Genomic DNA, 16,024 nt, shown 5'->3' on the forward strand with positions numbered 1-16,024 from the left:
TGCCCTCAGTTGTTTTCAATTTGACTCATCCCATCACTTCACTTCACTTGATCTTTTTACTTCTGCAACACTCCAACTCTTATTTTAGAGTGAGAGTTTTATTATTATTGTTGTGGTGATGAGGCACTAGTAGTAGAAGTAGTGGTGGTGAAGATGGGGAAAACACCATGCTGTGATAAACATGGAGTGAGAAGAGGTGCTTGGACTCCTGAAGAAGATGAAGCATTGATTGAATACATTAAGAAACATGGCCATGGAAGTTGGAGAACAGTTCCAAAGCAAGCAGGTGCAAGTTTGAATTCCCTGTGTCATTGCATTTCTATTTCTTCTTTTTTGCTTTCTTTTCTAGTGTGGAGTTTTTTAGAACTTTTTGAAGCTAGAAAAAAAACAGAAAAACCAAGTGGGGTGTCTTAAAATTGCACCAACTCAAATTCTTGAATTTAACTGGTCAAGTCTTAGATGAATATAACTTTTATACCCTTGAGAAATAGTTCACAGAATCATGTTTGAGGAGAAAATTGATGACAGAACCATGTATATCTAAGTATCTAACTATAGGTCTTAAAAATTAGTTAAATGTTGTATGAAAAAATGAACAAACATGACACATTATATGATTCTGTTGGTGAACTCTAATCTTTAAACTTGGCACTAACTAAGGTCTCCTGAGATGTGGCAAAAGCTGTCGTCTAAGGTGGATAAATTACCTTCGCCCTGACATAAAACGTGGTCCATTTACAACTGAAGAAGAGGGTACAATTATTCAGCTTCATGGCATGCTTGGAAACAGGTACCTCACATTATGAGTTAACAAAGAACAATAATAGTGCTTGAATGAATGAATGAATGAATGAACTCTAGTTGATTCCTTTAATGTTGATTTCTTCAGTTTCAGCATTTATGTTGCAATTCCATTATGCTTGTAATGTTACATTCAATTTGCATGTAAAAAAACAAATACTTTTTAGGTGGGCTGCTATAGCATCCCATCTTCCAGGAAGAACAGATAATGAAATCAAGAACTTTTGGAACACGCAACTGAAGAAGCGCCTGCCTCGATCCTCCTTCGTGCCTGATCATAACAATGTTAAATCTGAATCTCCTTCTACACGCCATATGGTGCAATGGGAAAGTGCAAGAGTTGAAGCTGAGGCAAGGTTGTCAATGGAATCCTCATTGCATAATTCATTCTCAGCAAGTGAATCATACCAGGATCACTTTCTCCAACTCTGGCATTCTGAGGTTGGACAGTCTTTTCGCGTGATCAAGGCGAAAGAAGAAGGAGCAGTGGTGACTCAGAACCTTGTGTCACAAGCATCATTATCTTCGTCCAAATTGGAGTCGAGTTCTGAAGTCTCATTGAAGTTGAAGAACACAGAAAGCAGTTTCTTTGCTGACATTACACATGAACAACAAAAAAGTAGCTCTAAGGCAAAGCTTGAAGATGGTGGCACGGCCGAGTCGAGTTTAGGCTATTATGAATTTCTTGATACTTCTGATTCTTCAATAAATCATCTGCTAGATGTGCCTGATGGGGAAGTGTTGTTCTTAGGACAGAATGACAATTTCCTCAATACCCTTGATGGTAGATGTGAGTAAGAAAGAGTCTTCATAATATGCTTTGATTTTAGGATCATTTTATTGCTTTTTCCTAATGTAGTCATAATGTTGCAGCAACTAATTTGAGATCTTAATAATGTCCTTATCATTGATTATATCATTTTTCCAGGCTCCTAGACTAATCAAAGAGTAATTATTGGACAAAAGGAATGGAATAATTTAATTTCATTGTCCTCAAAGTAGATGGTATATATAAATAAATATAAATATATATATATATATATATACACTCCAACATAACAATCTCTATAGACACATAATGAAAGGAACATTGAACTAAATTTTGCATGACATAAAATTAAACTCAGATCACACAGTTGTATTGATATATGAATGGGAAGAGATGAAAGAAATGCACAAATAGTAATTCACATCTTTGATTTCCAAACAGGCTTTTTTGCTTGAATGAGAGGCATTAGAAACAACCAAGGAGTTTCTTTGGAGCAGTTCCAGTAGCCCTATACTTTGCAGCTACCTCCTCTGCCTTCAAGAGATCCTCTCCTTTTTTAGCTTCAATGATAGCTCTCTTTTCTTCAGCTTCTTTGTGGATTGCAGCTATTTTGTTCTTTATTTTCTCTGCATATTCTGCCTTTTTCTTCTCTAGTTGCTCCTACTCACATGTGAAAAAATTTGTCAACTTAGATTCCTCTCTTTTTCCATAAAAAATCCCAAGAAAGTGATATAAAATAAGCCACAATTTGGTATTTAAATCTAAGTGGTCCCTCAAATTGGCTGACTGCATGCATTGAAATAGTTCTCGAGATTAGCAAAAGTGCATCATGTTAGTCTCGTCATGCCGTTAGAGACTAACGTGGTTTTTTTTGTCAATCTTAAGGACGTAATTGATGTGATTAAAATATCAGAGACTTATTTTAATGCATCCGATCAATTTCGAGGACTACTTTGAGGATTAACTACTATTTATTTGCTTGTAGGATCAATTCTAATAAAACAGAAAGAGAAAAGAACTAATGAAATGAATTCTTACTTCAATTTTTTTCAACTCAGCCTCCACAGAAGCTTTCTTGCTGTTCTCCCATGCAGAAATGGCTGAAAGCTTCTTGTGAGCCCTGCTCAACGTTTTCATTTCAATTAGTATTCAAAACATTATTAAATAAAGCCAAAGAACAAAAGAATATGATAAACTAATATGAATGCCTAATGCTAAATTAGCAAAAACAAAGCTACTTTCTAATAGAAAATTTTCATTCAAAAGACCAAAAGAAGAACAAGATGTTTTCATTTGAAGCAAGGAATTGATGCTCTTACTTGTTTTCTGCTTTTGACTTTTCACTTTCTTCCCATGCTTTGACTAGTGATAGCCTCTTCTCTGTTGCAACTCTTGCAAGCACAGCATCTACAAACCCCAAAGAAAAAAGAAAAAAAGAAAAAACATGTTTCATAATCTGTAATTTGAAGATAATGTTGCATAAAAGAGAAACCAAAATTCACAAAGAAAATCGACATACCTCGGTCAACGGAGCCCTCAGATGGTTTCTCTTCAACAAGAGGCTCTGGCAATCACCAAATTAACAAGAATAAACATAACAAAAACAATTAACATCAACTTATGATTGTGATTATACTCATGTTTATGAACTAAACTGCATGGTGAAAGTTTAGAAAGTTTGAGCTAAATGAATTCTTTGCTAATAGAAGAATCAATCTCTCTGCTAATAGAAGCTGAAGGGTGCAGAGTAATTCAACTTAAATAGGAAAATTCTAGCAAAAAGTTAACACATAAAAGAACAAGAACAAAAAAGAATCAAATACAATTTCTAATTCTATTTCCAAAAGGGGGAAGATATATGATAAAATAACAACAACCTATTCTATAGAATTATAACAATTAAAAATTTCAGTGATTTTTATACTTTTTGGGAAAGAAGAGAAATATAATATCTATAAACACCATGATGCAAGATTTTTGTTTTGGCACTAAAATTTGGAAAAAAAACAACCTTGTAAGTTGAAATTCAGAAGAACAACAGAAAAATATAAACAACACTTGCTCACAACCAAACATATATTAATCATTAATAAAAGAATAGAAACAAGAATCCTTTTGGAGCATATAATATAATAATAAAAAGGGTAGTAGTTATAGTATATATAATTAGATATCATACTCTCAACTAGAACAAGAGCCTTGGATTCATCAGGCTTGGTATCTGGAATTACAGATTTCTCCTCAGCCACATCCTTAGAAGCTTCATGAACATGTTCTTCATGAGAAGGAGCCTCAGTTGTAGCAGCTGGAGAAGGATCATCAGAAGAAGGTTTTTGAGATTCCACACTAGTTTGAGGTTGCTCTTCTGTCATTTTTCTTTACCAATAAGAGAGCTCAGTTTAGTTTACAAAATTGAATTATATGTAACACAAAACAAAGAAAGCAGTTTCACTTACTTCAAAGTTGAAAGAAAGAGAGAGAGAGAAATAAGGGGTTGGTTGAGATATTATGGTTGTAGCTGTTAAATGAAGAATATGAAGAAGGATTTTTCTGATTTCTTAGGGGGTGTGTTAGGTACAAATTGGCCTCAGAATGAGTTGGCACAGTAACAGATTATGGAGTATGAAAGCAGCTCCACATGCTATCTTCCAATCAAATTATTTATATACACAAAACAACACCAAAATGGATAACCAAACTTCAAAGTTTCAATCACTCTTTTACACATACCCCTTTCTGGGCTCCATTTTCTTTTTTTTTTTTCCCCTTGTTTCATCATTTTTCTCCTTTGAGTTTCCATGTATGATTCATTGAGATAGGATTAAAATGAAAAATAAAAAAAGTAATTTGATTGCCATAATTGTTAATACACAAAAATATATATGATAACTATTTTTAATAAGCAACATAATTTTGAATTTAGTTGCATTCAATTTGATTTATCATTCTTTTTTCTTTAAGATTTTTCTTCATTTTTCGACCACGCACCGTTGGATGAATACCTTTAGTGCAGTATTTTTGGAAAATCCCCACTTTTTATTATGCTGTCCTGCTTTTGGACATCTTTATATTTCATTTTTCAATAATTAATGAAATATACCCTAAAAAAAAACATAATTTTGAATTGAGAAAAGTATAACTATTAGTGAGACATAAAGTATATTTTTATCGTTGAAGTTTGTCAAAAATTTTAAAAATATCTTTAACTTTTATTTTATTTTAATTTTATCTTTGAATAAGTTTCAATTTATATCAAATATACTCCTAATAGCTAAATTTTTAAAAAATTTAGAATCAATCCAGTAATAACGTATGACATTTATGTCTGATTTGTTTATGTTAAAGGTTATTTTTGTAAAATTATTGTTAAATTTATCATAAAAAATTAGTCGTAAGGAGTATATTTGATACAAATAAAAAATTTTTTGAGACAACATTAAAATAAAATAAAATTTAAAGGTATTATTTTTTTAAATTTTTAATAAATTTTAAAAATAAAAAATACTTTATTCTGGGAGAGAAAAGAAAAAACCGTAGATAACAAAGATGGAATCAATTCTAATTAGATGAATATGAATATTAGTCTAGTGGAAGGGTTACATAGCTCTAATAAAAAAAAAAACTCAAACCTAAAGGTTCTCAAAACAAAATAATATTTGATAATGAATACTCAATTATATTCGAGATTTTATTTATAAGGCCAAGGGCATCAATTCTTTTTATTATTTCATTAACAAAGGTTCTCATATTTAATAACTCTTAATTTTGTGGGTATGTAAATCTCTTTCTTTGAAAAATGATAACCAAAAAGGAGCAATTTTAATTAATCATTAAGTTCAATAATTAGCCCTAACATCTGAACCGAAATAGTTAATATAGAAAGAACATCTCCTTAATCAATAAGCCAACACCCTAAATTATTATGTCGATATATAATATAAATACCTAAATCAAAACATTTCACGCCAATAAACATGCCTTCCTTTTTGTGAGGAAAATATTCTTTAATTTAATCATTTCATAATCTTCCAAATGGGAATATTGGTGGATACTATAAAGTTGAACATAATTCGTTGGCATTATCGTATTAATCAAGGTTTCACCAGGTGTAACAAATTAATGAGTTTAGTTCTAAAGGTCAATAATCTCTAAAAAACCACTCATGTGTTAATTTTATTTTTAAGAGATTAAAATGTTATCTTTAAAAAATACACTTATAATAAATTAAATTGGTCTCTATTTTAGTTAAATAAACATACATAATATGAGTTTAATTTGATGCAGTAATAATATAAAATATTTTATACAATTGTGTAATCATATTTGTTCTTTTGAGATGTTTAATTTTTTAAAAATTAAATTTACATACGATTAATTAAAGATTAATTTAAGTATTAAACTTAATTTTAGAATATATATATCAAAACGGTGTTTAATTTGTGTGTGGAGTAGCTTCAATTCCATGATGAAAGAGAAAACGGAGAAAGATTCAATAACTTCATAGAGATTCTTTAGAGTTTTCATAATCGTGCACAAAACGGAATCTTATTTTGTTTGTGGGACAACCTTAGAAAAACACAGCTCATTAAATCTCTCACAATCAATCCCAATCGACCAACGTTGGTTTCTTGCTCAACTTGTCCAACCCTTTATTTATTTATATATTTATTTATTAATAATGCTTTCCATAATTTTCTTTTGCTTTCAATGTATTTATCATTTTGAAGACAAATCTTAGCTGGAAGATATAGAAGATTATTATATAAGGGGTGAGGGTCCTTTTATTTATTGCAATAAAGTTGAGGGTGTGATTGTTACTACTAATTATTATTATTATATCTCTCTTTGAGAAGTAACGAGAGTACTTTTTATTATTGTTGAATTATATTTACTGAAAAATATTATAAACATTCCAAGTATTGATAATAACTGTTTGAAATAATATATACTAGTATTTAAGTGATTTTATAAAGCAACTGAACTCATTATTGCAAATTAATCTAACTAATTACTAATTGATACCATAAACAACAATATGGAGTGCATAGCTCACTTGATAACGGATTTTTAATTTTTGAATAATATTACATAACTAATTTTTTCAATTAATATCAATTAGTTTTTTAAATTATTTTATTTATTTTAAATTTAGAGTCTAAATTATAAACTATTACCTCTAAATCTTAAATTATAAAATTGATTAATTGTTCCGCCCAACTTAATAAGAGCCAGAAATTCATTTTGCGGACTACCGATTCGACGGGTCTTTGATCCATATGTGCAAAAATGACCTGCGCGTTACTCTACTTCTCGAGAAAGACCTAAACAGTCAGCAAAAGCTTTCAGGCGAATGAGTCTAAATCAAAAGACCCACCCAAATACAAAGTATAAATGAGGAGGGACCTTCCTCTCATTTATCCTAATTAGTCGTCTCGTCGTACTGACACTTATTTTGTTATCAGAGTATCTTTATAAGTGGCCCCATCCGCCGACCCACTCTCTTAAAGCCTACGTTCAGATCCAAATACCTTCCTCTCTTTAGTAGTTGTTCTTGACCCAACACTCAATTGACCTCTAATCCTAGGAACAACCGAACACTAATATTATTAACTAATTAACATTTGGTTCTTATATTTTCTATTAATTATTTTTTATTGATTTAGTGATGAGTGTGCATATCAAATTTCAAATAGGATTGTTTCTCGTAGAAGGGTATCTAATCCGGAGAATTATTATAGGAAATGTGTAGAAAAAAAAGTAGTATCATGAATAGTTTTACTTTTATAAAGCATAATTTATTAATTTTGTTATCATCAATAGTTATCCCATTAGCTTCCACTTTATTAGAGAGTGCAAGCCATATTGGTTAATAAAAAATATCAGCCATTATTGGGCTTCTCCTTAGTTCTCAGGATCATTCTCGACAATCCAAATTACAGGTACAACACCATGTCCTCCATTTCTTTATTTATTGTTCATCCAACTTTTAAGTCATGTAATAAAAATAATAATATTTTCATAAACAAATAAAATTATATTATTTGTAAAATTCTATTTTTTGTTTGCAGATAATCAGGATAGTCCAACCCAATTATGAATAGTAGAAAAATCGGGTGAACCAACCTAATTTTATTGTGGTCCTCCAGTTAAAAAAAAAAATCGAGGTACTATTCTTCTTTTTGTCGAAGAAAAAAAAATTAGGAAAATGTATATCTCACACAAGGAAACACAAACCAGAAAAAATAAAGTATTCGTATTAGAAAAAGAAATAGAATTGTATTTATACTTGTAAATGCTATAGATCCAATAGTTAAAGAGTAAAATATATTTACTATTGCATGAAACAATTAATTTGTGAAATTAAATATAGTTTCAAGTAAATATGAATATGTATGTTAATATGATTATCTTTTAAATTAGATTTTAATAAGTATTATCAATATTATTCTCTCATAACTTGTCATCGTTTAAAAATCTTAAAAAAGAGTACCCAGAGAAAAAAAAAAGAATGTATATGAATCAAGAAAATTATGTCAATTTCACAATTAAGAAAATGTAACAATATTTAATAACATTTTGTATTAATTTTTCAATATATCACCGCTCTAATTCCAGTTTTTATAGACAGAATTTAATATTAGCAACAACAACAACAAACTTTGTCCCACTAGGTGGGGTCGCCTACATAAATCAAACAATGTCAATGTGCTTTATCATGTATCATGTTTATAGAGAGATCGTTTACATGTAGATCTCGTTTGACCACCTCATGAATAGTCTTCTTAGGTCTTTCTCTACCTTTCACCCCTTGTCCATCTTCCATCTCATCTACCCTCCTAACTGAGTGTTATATCGGTCTTCTTTTCACATGTTCAAACCACTTGAGACGCAATACATGACAGAGCAAAAATAACTATTTTTTATATTAACTGCATGAATATAAAAAATTATGATGGTACTACTATGTAAAACGTTTTACATTGTTATAATACATTAACATTAAACTCTTTATAGATATTGTAAATAGATTGGGACATTGCGTTATGGTTAGTGCTAAATAGGTTAGGACAAAAATAGGAAAAGAAGAAAATTGGACAAAGGTTTGGTCGAAGAAACAAAGTACAAACTACAAAGTGTAGAAATTGATTGGGAGATTGTCACTATTTGAAACTATGTCCCCCCTTTTGTATTGGCCTTTCTTTAAGTTACGACAAAAAAGACCATCGGTTTTCATATTCCATCACTTTGTTGTTACTTTGGAATTGCACATGCCATGCTTCAAGACAGAATATTTGTAATTTGTTTGAACCTCTCTCTTTCGGAAATGGTAAGGTTTTATTTTTAGCCATTCAGAAATGGTAAGGTAGGATAAAGTATCATTTCAACTATAACTTCATCAGAGCCACTGAGATATCATGAATTCCAAATAAAATAAAATAACATATTGAAAATAGAGCAATAATGACATCATCATTGGATGCAGATCCCAGGATATTATTGCACCTTTGTACTAGAAAGGCAGTTTGGTGGTTTGTGTCTATATTTATTTATTTTCAGTAATTTTAAGATGACAAAAAATAAATCAGAATTTATTTTATTTAATAATTAATAAATATTAAATAAAATACGTTTTGGTTATTTTTGGCTAATTTATTTTTAGAAAATGTAGAAATTTAAATGTAGTCAACTTAACGTGAAGTTTATAACTGAGAGTCGTTAGATGATTTAACTGATTTGACTAAATTTTCATTTAACGACTCTCAACTATCAACTTCACATGAAGTCGACTGTATCTGAGTTTTCACTTTCAGAGAATCTATTGTTGAAATGGTCTCTGAGAAACAAAATAATAGAAAAATAGTAAATATTTTAAGTTACTCACAAAAAAATGGAAGAGTGAATCTGGGTCTAAATTTGTGCATCATGTAGATTTTAGCATAACTTTACACCAATATGTAGTTTCTATTAAAGCAATAGTATTATATTATCTTATTGCATTGTGTACTAAGTTTCAGTTGATGTATTTAATTAAGTCATTCTCTTATAATAATATTACACGTTTACAGATGACAAATTTTGTTGAAAGTTAAATGGATAATGATGGCGACAGAAGAATTATTTTGACCTTAGAAACTTGATGAAAACATTCATTCAAAATCTCACACATTTTTATGATCATTTTAATTTAGCTTGTCTTGAAAACACAGTTTATCGAGAGATATTCATTGTTTTCAAGAGATGGATGAACATTGCTTTCAATGACAATCTTCATTGTCAAAAAGAAAAAAAAATAATAATAAAAATAAAAAATTGAAAAAGTAGCTTAAAAGAACATGCACCAGAGCAAATAAAATATACTATTCCAAAAGGTTGCTAGCTAGAGATATTCAGTGCAAGCACAAGAAACAGAAACCAAAAGATATATAGATTAAGAGTAAGATAAGATGGTAAGAATAATGAGTGCAACAAAGTTATATTTTTTGTTTGCTTAAAACTTATGACTTCGCTTTAATTTCCAAGCAAACATTCAAAGTTTTTTTTTTTTTTCCTTCTTATAACTTTTCTTTATCATCTCTTTAATAATCGTATGATGATAATAATTTATCTTTTCTTTCAACTGCTATTGTAGATAGATGAATAACATTTAATTTGATAGAGAAGTGACATAATAAACAAGTGATGACACAAAATTATAACCACATAATTGTAGAGAATTAATAAACTTGTAGAAAGCACATGCCATATTCAATAATTGTATAGCCATTGAAGTAAACATCAACGTGAATTTGTCCCCAAGCAATGGGCAAGGAAAAGGTAGAATGTAGCACGTAAATGAGGTTTGAAGACACTTCATTTTCTCAATTTTCATTGTCACTCCTAATTAATTCTATTTAGCCAAAACTTTTGTTAATCATATATAATATACAACTAAATGTGATGCATTATTAGACTTTGTGTAAAACTCGAGATAAGAAATTCAAGTCAAAGAAAAATAATTAGGCGTATATAAATGTCCATGTCTCTTGTAACTTGTAAGCTGAAACTTACAAGCATATATGAGCTAGCCCATGAGAGTGACAAGACGGCGACACCCCAGAATTTGATCAGAAGCATGACCAATTTTTCTTTGTTCTAAAAGGCCCAAATATAAAACAAATAGCACTACCCCAAAACCTACAGTACTGCAATGTGTCCCACTCTCCCTCTATCAGATACCAATTTCAGGGCCCAAAAAAGAAAAAAAAAAAGAAAGAATGTATTACAGTATTACACTATTAATGTTCAACCATTTTTTTTGGTGACTAATGATCAACCATTTTAAATGTAAAGTATAATTTTGATATTTTACAAAGTTACACAATTACATCCGTTTTTTTAGATAATTATTCACACGGTTAATATAAAATGTAATTATTTTTTTAATATAACGTTATATAATTGGATGAACATATAAAACTACATTGACAGTATATTAAAATTAAATTATTTAAATGTATATAAAAAATCAGATAAACTAACTATCAGTATAAATACATATTAAAATATAAATAAATAATAATTAATCTGCTAGTTGATTTTTTACGTGCATATAACCTTTTTTATTTCCGATTCACAGTACACTAAAGACTCATGTCAGACGAATAATAATAATAATAATAATAATAATAATAATAATAATAATAATAATAATAATAATAATAATAATAGTAAACATTATTTCTAATTATGCCATTTTATTTTCGTTGAGTTACAAATTACAATACTTACTTCCCACTAGTAAATACACATAGGATTGAACATTGATGTACAAAAAGTGATGTATATGAAAATGAAAAGGAATTGAGAGTATATTACCATATTATATGGGTGAATAGTCATCTTCACCGGGAGCAGAAGAAATAGAAGACAAGACAACAAAGGTACCAAACAAGATTGTGACAATGGCAGTGAAGTTAACAAGGAGTGCCTCTGAACCATATTTAGCCACACCTGCTGAACTCTCCAGGAATGTGAGCTTCTCTAAGAACCCAAGAGAAGCTGTCCCAAGTGCAAGCACATACACTATCAGCCCAAACAACACGTGCCATGGGATTGATTGGCTTCTTAGTGTTTCACTCCCTCCAGGGTAGAAAAACATCACAAACCCAAATATCCACTGCATGCAGGTGTATTAATTAAACAATAAATCTCATTCTTATCATTGAATAAAAATACAAAGGACAAAATTGGTCTAAAACAAACTTGTCCTCCACCATTATCTAGAAATCTTGAGGAGTTACTTTGTAATAATAGAGATTATACTTCAAAATCATTGTGACCATCAGATTGAACTAAACTATATGATGAATTATTTATTTAATTTGTCACAGCTTAAGATTGATATCATGTCTGTATTTTTCTTAATGCATGTCAAACTCTTGTATGCATGTAGGTTTAACTGTTTAAGGTTTAATTAATCTAAGATTTCAATGGTTTTACCTGAATCCCGTAAAGGGAAATAACTCCAATGCCAAGCCATGAATGCAAGCTGTACATATTGGCGATGCCACTTTCATTATGATTCTTGAAGGCAGCACAAATTCCAACTATTCCAAGTACTAGTGCAATTGCATGGAGAATAAGATGTATCAACTTCTTAATTTCCTTCTTCAGGGGTAGAGCCTTGTAAGTTATGATAGCTACAAGTAACCGAAAAATATAAAGGGAAAAAATATGAGACCTATAATAACTATGCAAGTTGAAGACAAAATAGAGAATTGTAGAAATAGTTACACATTAGTTCATAAAACGGTATCTTGTGAAAGTATTTTGGTTACCTTCACCTCCCATGATTATTAATCCAATTAGCATAAGAACAGGATGGATCTGTATCAAGAAAAAGGAATGCGTAAGATTAGGGGCACTTCACTAACTATATATTGACATTTTTATATAATAATAGGCACTAATATAAGATATATATGGGCTTAATATAGATTAGTAACTTCAACTTGTGTAATATTATATGATTATCTTGTGTTATATATAAATGATTGTATTAAAAACTAAACCCAGTCCCAAATCAGTTTAGTTACTAATTCATCAATGTAATGGTAGGAGAAAAAAATAACAAAAGCATCTAAATAAAGTAGTTTAAGCCTTTTAAGGACTAAGGAGTACCCTTTGCCTCATTTATTATTTGATTTGAAACCACATGAATGTATTAGAATATGGAATTCACACCGAAGAAATAGAAGGATAAGCATGTGGAGCCTGCAAGCAATGAATTGTTGGGACCCCTTTTTTATGAGGGTTGGGGCCGATAATAAATAGAAAAGATGGAAAAAAAACTTGAAGAGCCTTTTTAAAATATTGTTAAAGTAAATAAAAAAATATGTGAAACTTTACAAGATTGAAGTAAATACTAGTATGAAATACTAAGCAGAAACTGAGAAAAATGGTGGTAGATATGTAAAGTGTAAAGTGTAAACTGTCCACAAAATATACAATATTAGTCTCTAATAACTTTAAGGTAATCAATCACTGAAACCATGGAACTCAAACTAAAGGCAAGGTATATTACTAGTGTGTCTTGCTTTTAAGGTTCAAACATACAAGGCAAATGCCAATTTCAGTTAAGGTTCATTCAACAGAGGACCAAACGAAACAGAGTAAGAATCAAGAAGAGCCATATATCAATACATCATAGTACCAAAAATAATAGCAAATAGAGAGTAAAGAGCAAGATGAAACAAGAAACATACATTGAATATGAGATTTTTGTTGGTAGCTTCCCAAGCTAAGCCACCCCTGAAGTGTATGTTCCAAAGCAAGACCATGACAATAGCAGCCACTCCTAGAAGGTGAGCCACAAAGGTAAATGGAAGAGCAGGAACTCCCAACCCCATCTTCTTCAATGTTTTCTCCTTTTGTCTCCCAATCTGAGAAGTAAGAACTCAAGTGAAGTAATAACTGATAAGCTTGAGCTGTAGATGGAAAGCACACATACTATAACTGAAGTTTCTATACTTACTGACTTCTAGATGCTCGCCACGTAGCTTGTTTTCATTGGAAGTTTGAAGCAATTTTGTTTTGGCCTCGTGTCTCTTCTGTGTGCGCTACAATTTTTATTTAGTTTATTGCATTATTTTAGTGGTGTGTATTTTTTGAAAGCACAAGTTATAAGAACGAAACATTGGAGGAAAAGAAAAATTACTCTGAAGCACGAATACGATCTCTCAATCTTAAGATTTGGATATGCACACATTTGACACATTTTTTTACATGAAGGTGTCTAAAATTAGGTATTGAAAATAATTTTAAAACACAATACATGCTTTACTCTTTTTTTAAGGTCTCAAACTCTCAATATATAGTTTTTCTTTTTAGTTGACTACGGTATTTTCAATTTAACAGGTTAAATACTAATTTATTGCGGGTCTGAACTATATTTAAAGATCTACTAGTCAATAAATTACTATATGTATAAAGTGAAATTCGAATTTCTAACAATTATTTAAGTTGATGAATACATATTTCTTTTTTTTTTTTGGTTGGTTATTGTATCCTCTAACTCAACAGGTGAGTGAATAATACATATTTTACTTTTGATTTTTGGTATATTGAGGGGCCAAAGGCCCATATCGTACTTTACTTTACTTTGAATCTTTGATGACTAGAAACTTTCTTTCATATGAAGTATCCATTTTCTTTTTCTCTTTTTGTAATTGGACTTGTTTTTTACCAAAAAAGGGCAATAGTACGAAAATGGTCCACTCCAAAAAATGTGCCTGTACACAGTAGGCCTCAATAATTTTTTAATATTTTCTTCTTCAAGTTACAAGAATCTTCTTTTTGTTTTTTTCGGTACAAACTAGAATCTTCTTATGATAAACATTTTTAAATACAAGGTCCAACATACGTTTAGGAGTATTAGGTTGATCCAATCCAAATCGATTTGACCCAATTGTATATGGGCCACAGCAGCTTGGACTATGTTAGGCGAAATGACTCAACTAAAATTATTACCTGAGCAAAAGATAAATGTTTAGTTATTAAAGATCTACACCTCCAATCCATATTGACCCAATAAAACAGAAATAGACACGACCAAAAAATAAAATAAAAAACTACTCAAAGGAGAAAGAAATGAATTGTGGGTCGAGAAAATAATTAGGAAAATGAATTCTTTTCAAGTTTGGTTTCAGAATACTTCTGGTTATGTTAAGAATTTTATTACTTTAAAATGTGTTTTTCCTTTTTATATATCATTTAATTTAAAAGATAAAGTACTTTTAAAATAAAAAAACATTTTCTTTAATTTAAAGTACTTTTTTAATGTGAAACATAAATAAATTTCGTTTAATGATCTACCATCGAACTTATTCATAATTCCTCAAGCGTTTTTGGCTTTTGGCTAGGTATTTTAATTTTGACAAAGGAAAGTTATTAACCAATAATTCCTTATCTAGACAATTCAAGAACTTTGCAATAATGCATCTATCCATTTACGATACCTATCATCCTAGAGGAAAAATGGATAAGCACTTGACAACCGATTACACTTGTCAATCTCTGAAGCTTTGATTGATATGATGTCATTGCATGATAAGTACCATGCAAAGCAACACAAACCAAGCAGTGCCATGGAAAGTTGAATTGCCATAGGCGATGACAACTTTAGAAGTTAAGCTGTACAACACAACAACAAACTTAAACTAACTGACGTGAAGCTACACACACAGAAGGCGACACTTCACACTTTTAGGGTGTTATTTTCCAATTTGGTAATCTTTTGGGTAATTTGTTTTAAACCATATAATAGAATTATTATAAACTTCAGGATATTACTGGAGAGCCTGATTTACGCAAATCTGATTTTCTTATCTTAGATGTAGTGATATTTTTTGTTTTCTTTTAAATTTAGAAAATAAATCCACACAGTTCCATAACTGATATCCAAGCATAGTTAGATATCTTCTGATCTGTTTGTTTTAACTTGGGCACTATAAACATTGTCCTATTATATGATAGAGTATAAGAAATTCATGGCCCATGCGGCATGCGCACAAAATTTCCCTTTGGTCATAACAAATTAAAGTCGACACTCATTAAAGTGTTGATATGTTATCCTGTCGGCCTCTCCATATCAGAGAAAGTGAAGATGTTTCTGTGAACATGAAAAGCTAATCGAATGTTTATACGCCATACGATAATAATAGGAATACTTAATGTACAATTTTTGCATTAAAATGCGGTGTAGTGCCTGCTTAGTAGTATTAGTGCTTACTAATTTACTTAGAGCAAACATGGGCACTTCTAATTCCCTTTTGTGAATGAATAAATGATGGTGAATGAAAAGCTGATTTAACTTTACCATTTTGTCAACATATTGCCATGATCTGCAAATAGAGGTGAGACAAGAAATTGCTGGTGTTGTAGCCCTCATATATGGTTGCTAAGAATTAAAGACAA

At 30.3% G+C, this 16,024-nt stretch overlaps 3 protein-coding genes across 3 annotated transcripts; 1 reads left to right on the top strand and 2 right to left on the bottom strand.

The window, feature by feature from the left end:
* The first annotated feature begins 153 nt into the window (after positions 1-153).
* Positions 154-1,599, top strand: LOC112802844 (transcription factor MYB17-like). The gene is made up of 3 exons (XM_072196127.1): positions 154-286; positions 661-790; positions 969-1,599. The coding sequence occupies exons 1-3, from the start codon at positions 154-156 to the stop codon at positions 1,597-1,599; spliced, it is 894 nt and encodes a 297-aa protein (XP_072052228.1).
* Positions 1,600-1,770: 171 nt separating this feature from the next.
* LOC112802846 (remorin) lies at positions 1,771-4,479 on the bottom strand. Its single transcript, XM_025846215.3, has 6 exons — positions 4,027-4,479; positions 3,750-3,946; positions 3,090-3,134; positions 2,890-2,977; positions 2,609-2,690; positions 1,771-2,230 (listed from the first exon to the last, which is right to left on the bottom strand). The coding sequence occupies exons 2-6, from the start codon at positions 3,940-3,942 to the stop codon at positions 2,036-2,038; spliced, it is 603 nt and encodes a 200-aa protein (XP_025702000.1). The 5' UTR covers positions 3,943-3,946; positions 4,027-4,479; the 3' UTR covers positions 1,771-2,035.
* A 6,805-nt stretch (positions 4,480-11,284) lies between these two features.
* Positions 11,285-13,701, bottom strand: LOC112802845 (transmembrane ascorbate ferrireductase 1). Its single transcript, XM_072236384.1, has 4 exons — positions 13,315-13,701; positions 12,388-12,436; positions 12,050-12,249; positions 11,285-11,726 (listed from the first exon to the last, which is right to left on the bottom strand). Exons 1-4 carry the CDS (start codon positions 13,456-13,458, stop codon positions 11,430-11,432), a joined length of 690 nt encoding a protein of 229 aa, XP_072092485.1. The 5' UTR covers positions 13,459-13,701; the 3' UTR covers positions 11,285-11,429.
* Positions 13,702-16,024: the final 2,323 nt, after the last annotated feature.

This window comes from Arachis hypogaea, chromosome 5 (genome assembly GCF_003086295.3).
Source record: "Arachis hypogaea cultivar Tifrunner chromosome 5, arahy.Tifrunner.gnm2.J5K5, whole genome shotgun sequence".
Taxonomy (NCBI): Eukaryota; Viridiplantae; Streptophyta; class Magnoliopsida; order Fabales; family Fabaceae; genus Arachis; species Arachis hypogaea.

Bases quoted from the DNA above. Each gene is read 5' to 3' on its own strand.
- LOC112802845 (XM_072236384.1), bottom strand. From the start codon at position 13,458: ATGGGGTTGGGAGTTCCTGCTCTTCCATTTACCTTTGTGGCTCACCTT. The intron at 12,437-13,314 runs GTATGTTTCTTG...TTCTTGATACAG, and splicing joins ACAAAAATCTCATATTCAAT to ATCCATCCTGTTCTTATGCT. The intron at 11,727-12,049 runs GTAAAACCATTG...ACCTGCATGCAG, and splicing joins TTTCCCTTTACGGGATTCAG to TGGATATTTGGGTTTGTGAT.
- LOC112802846 (XM_025846215.3), bottom strand. From the start codon at position 3,942: ATGACAGAAGAGCAACCTCAAACTAGTGTGGAATCTCAAAAACCTTCT. The intron at 2,978-3,089 runs GTATGTCGATTT...TGGGGTTTGTAG, and splicing joins TGAGGGCTCCGTTGACCGAG to ATGCTGTGCTTGCAAGAGTT. The intron at 2,691-2,889 runs GTAAGAGCATCA...AACGTTGAGCAG, and splicing joins AAGTCAAAAGCAGAAAACAA to GGCTCACAAGAAGCTTTCAG.
- LOC112802844 (XM_072196127.1), top strand. From the start codon at position 154: ATGGGGAAAACACCATGCTGTGATAAACATGGAGTGAGAAGAGGTGCT. The intron at 287-660 runs GTGCAAGTTTGA...GCACTAACTAAG, and splicing joins AACAGTTCCAAAGCAAGCAG to GTCTCCTGAGATGTGGCAAA. The intron at 791-968 runs GTACCTCACATT...AATACTTTTTAG, and splicing joins CATGGCATGCTTGGAAACAG to GTGGGCTGCTATAGCATCCC.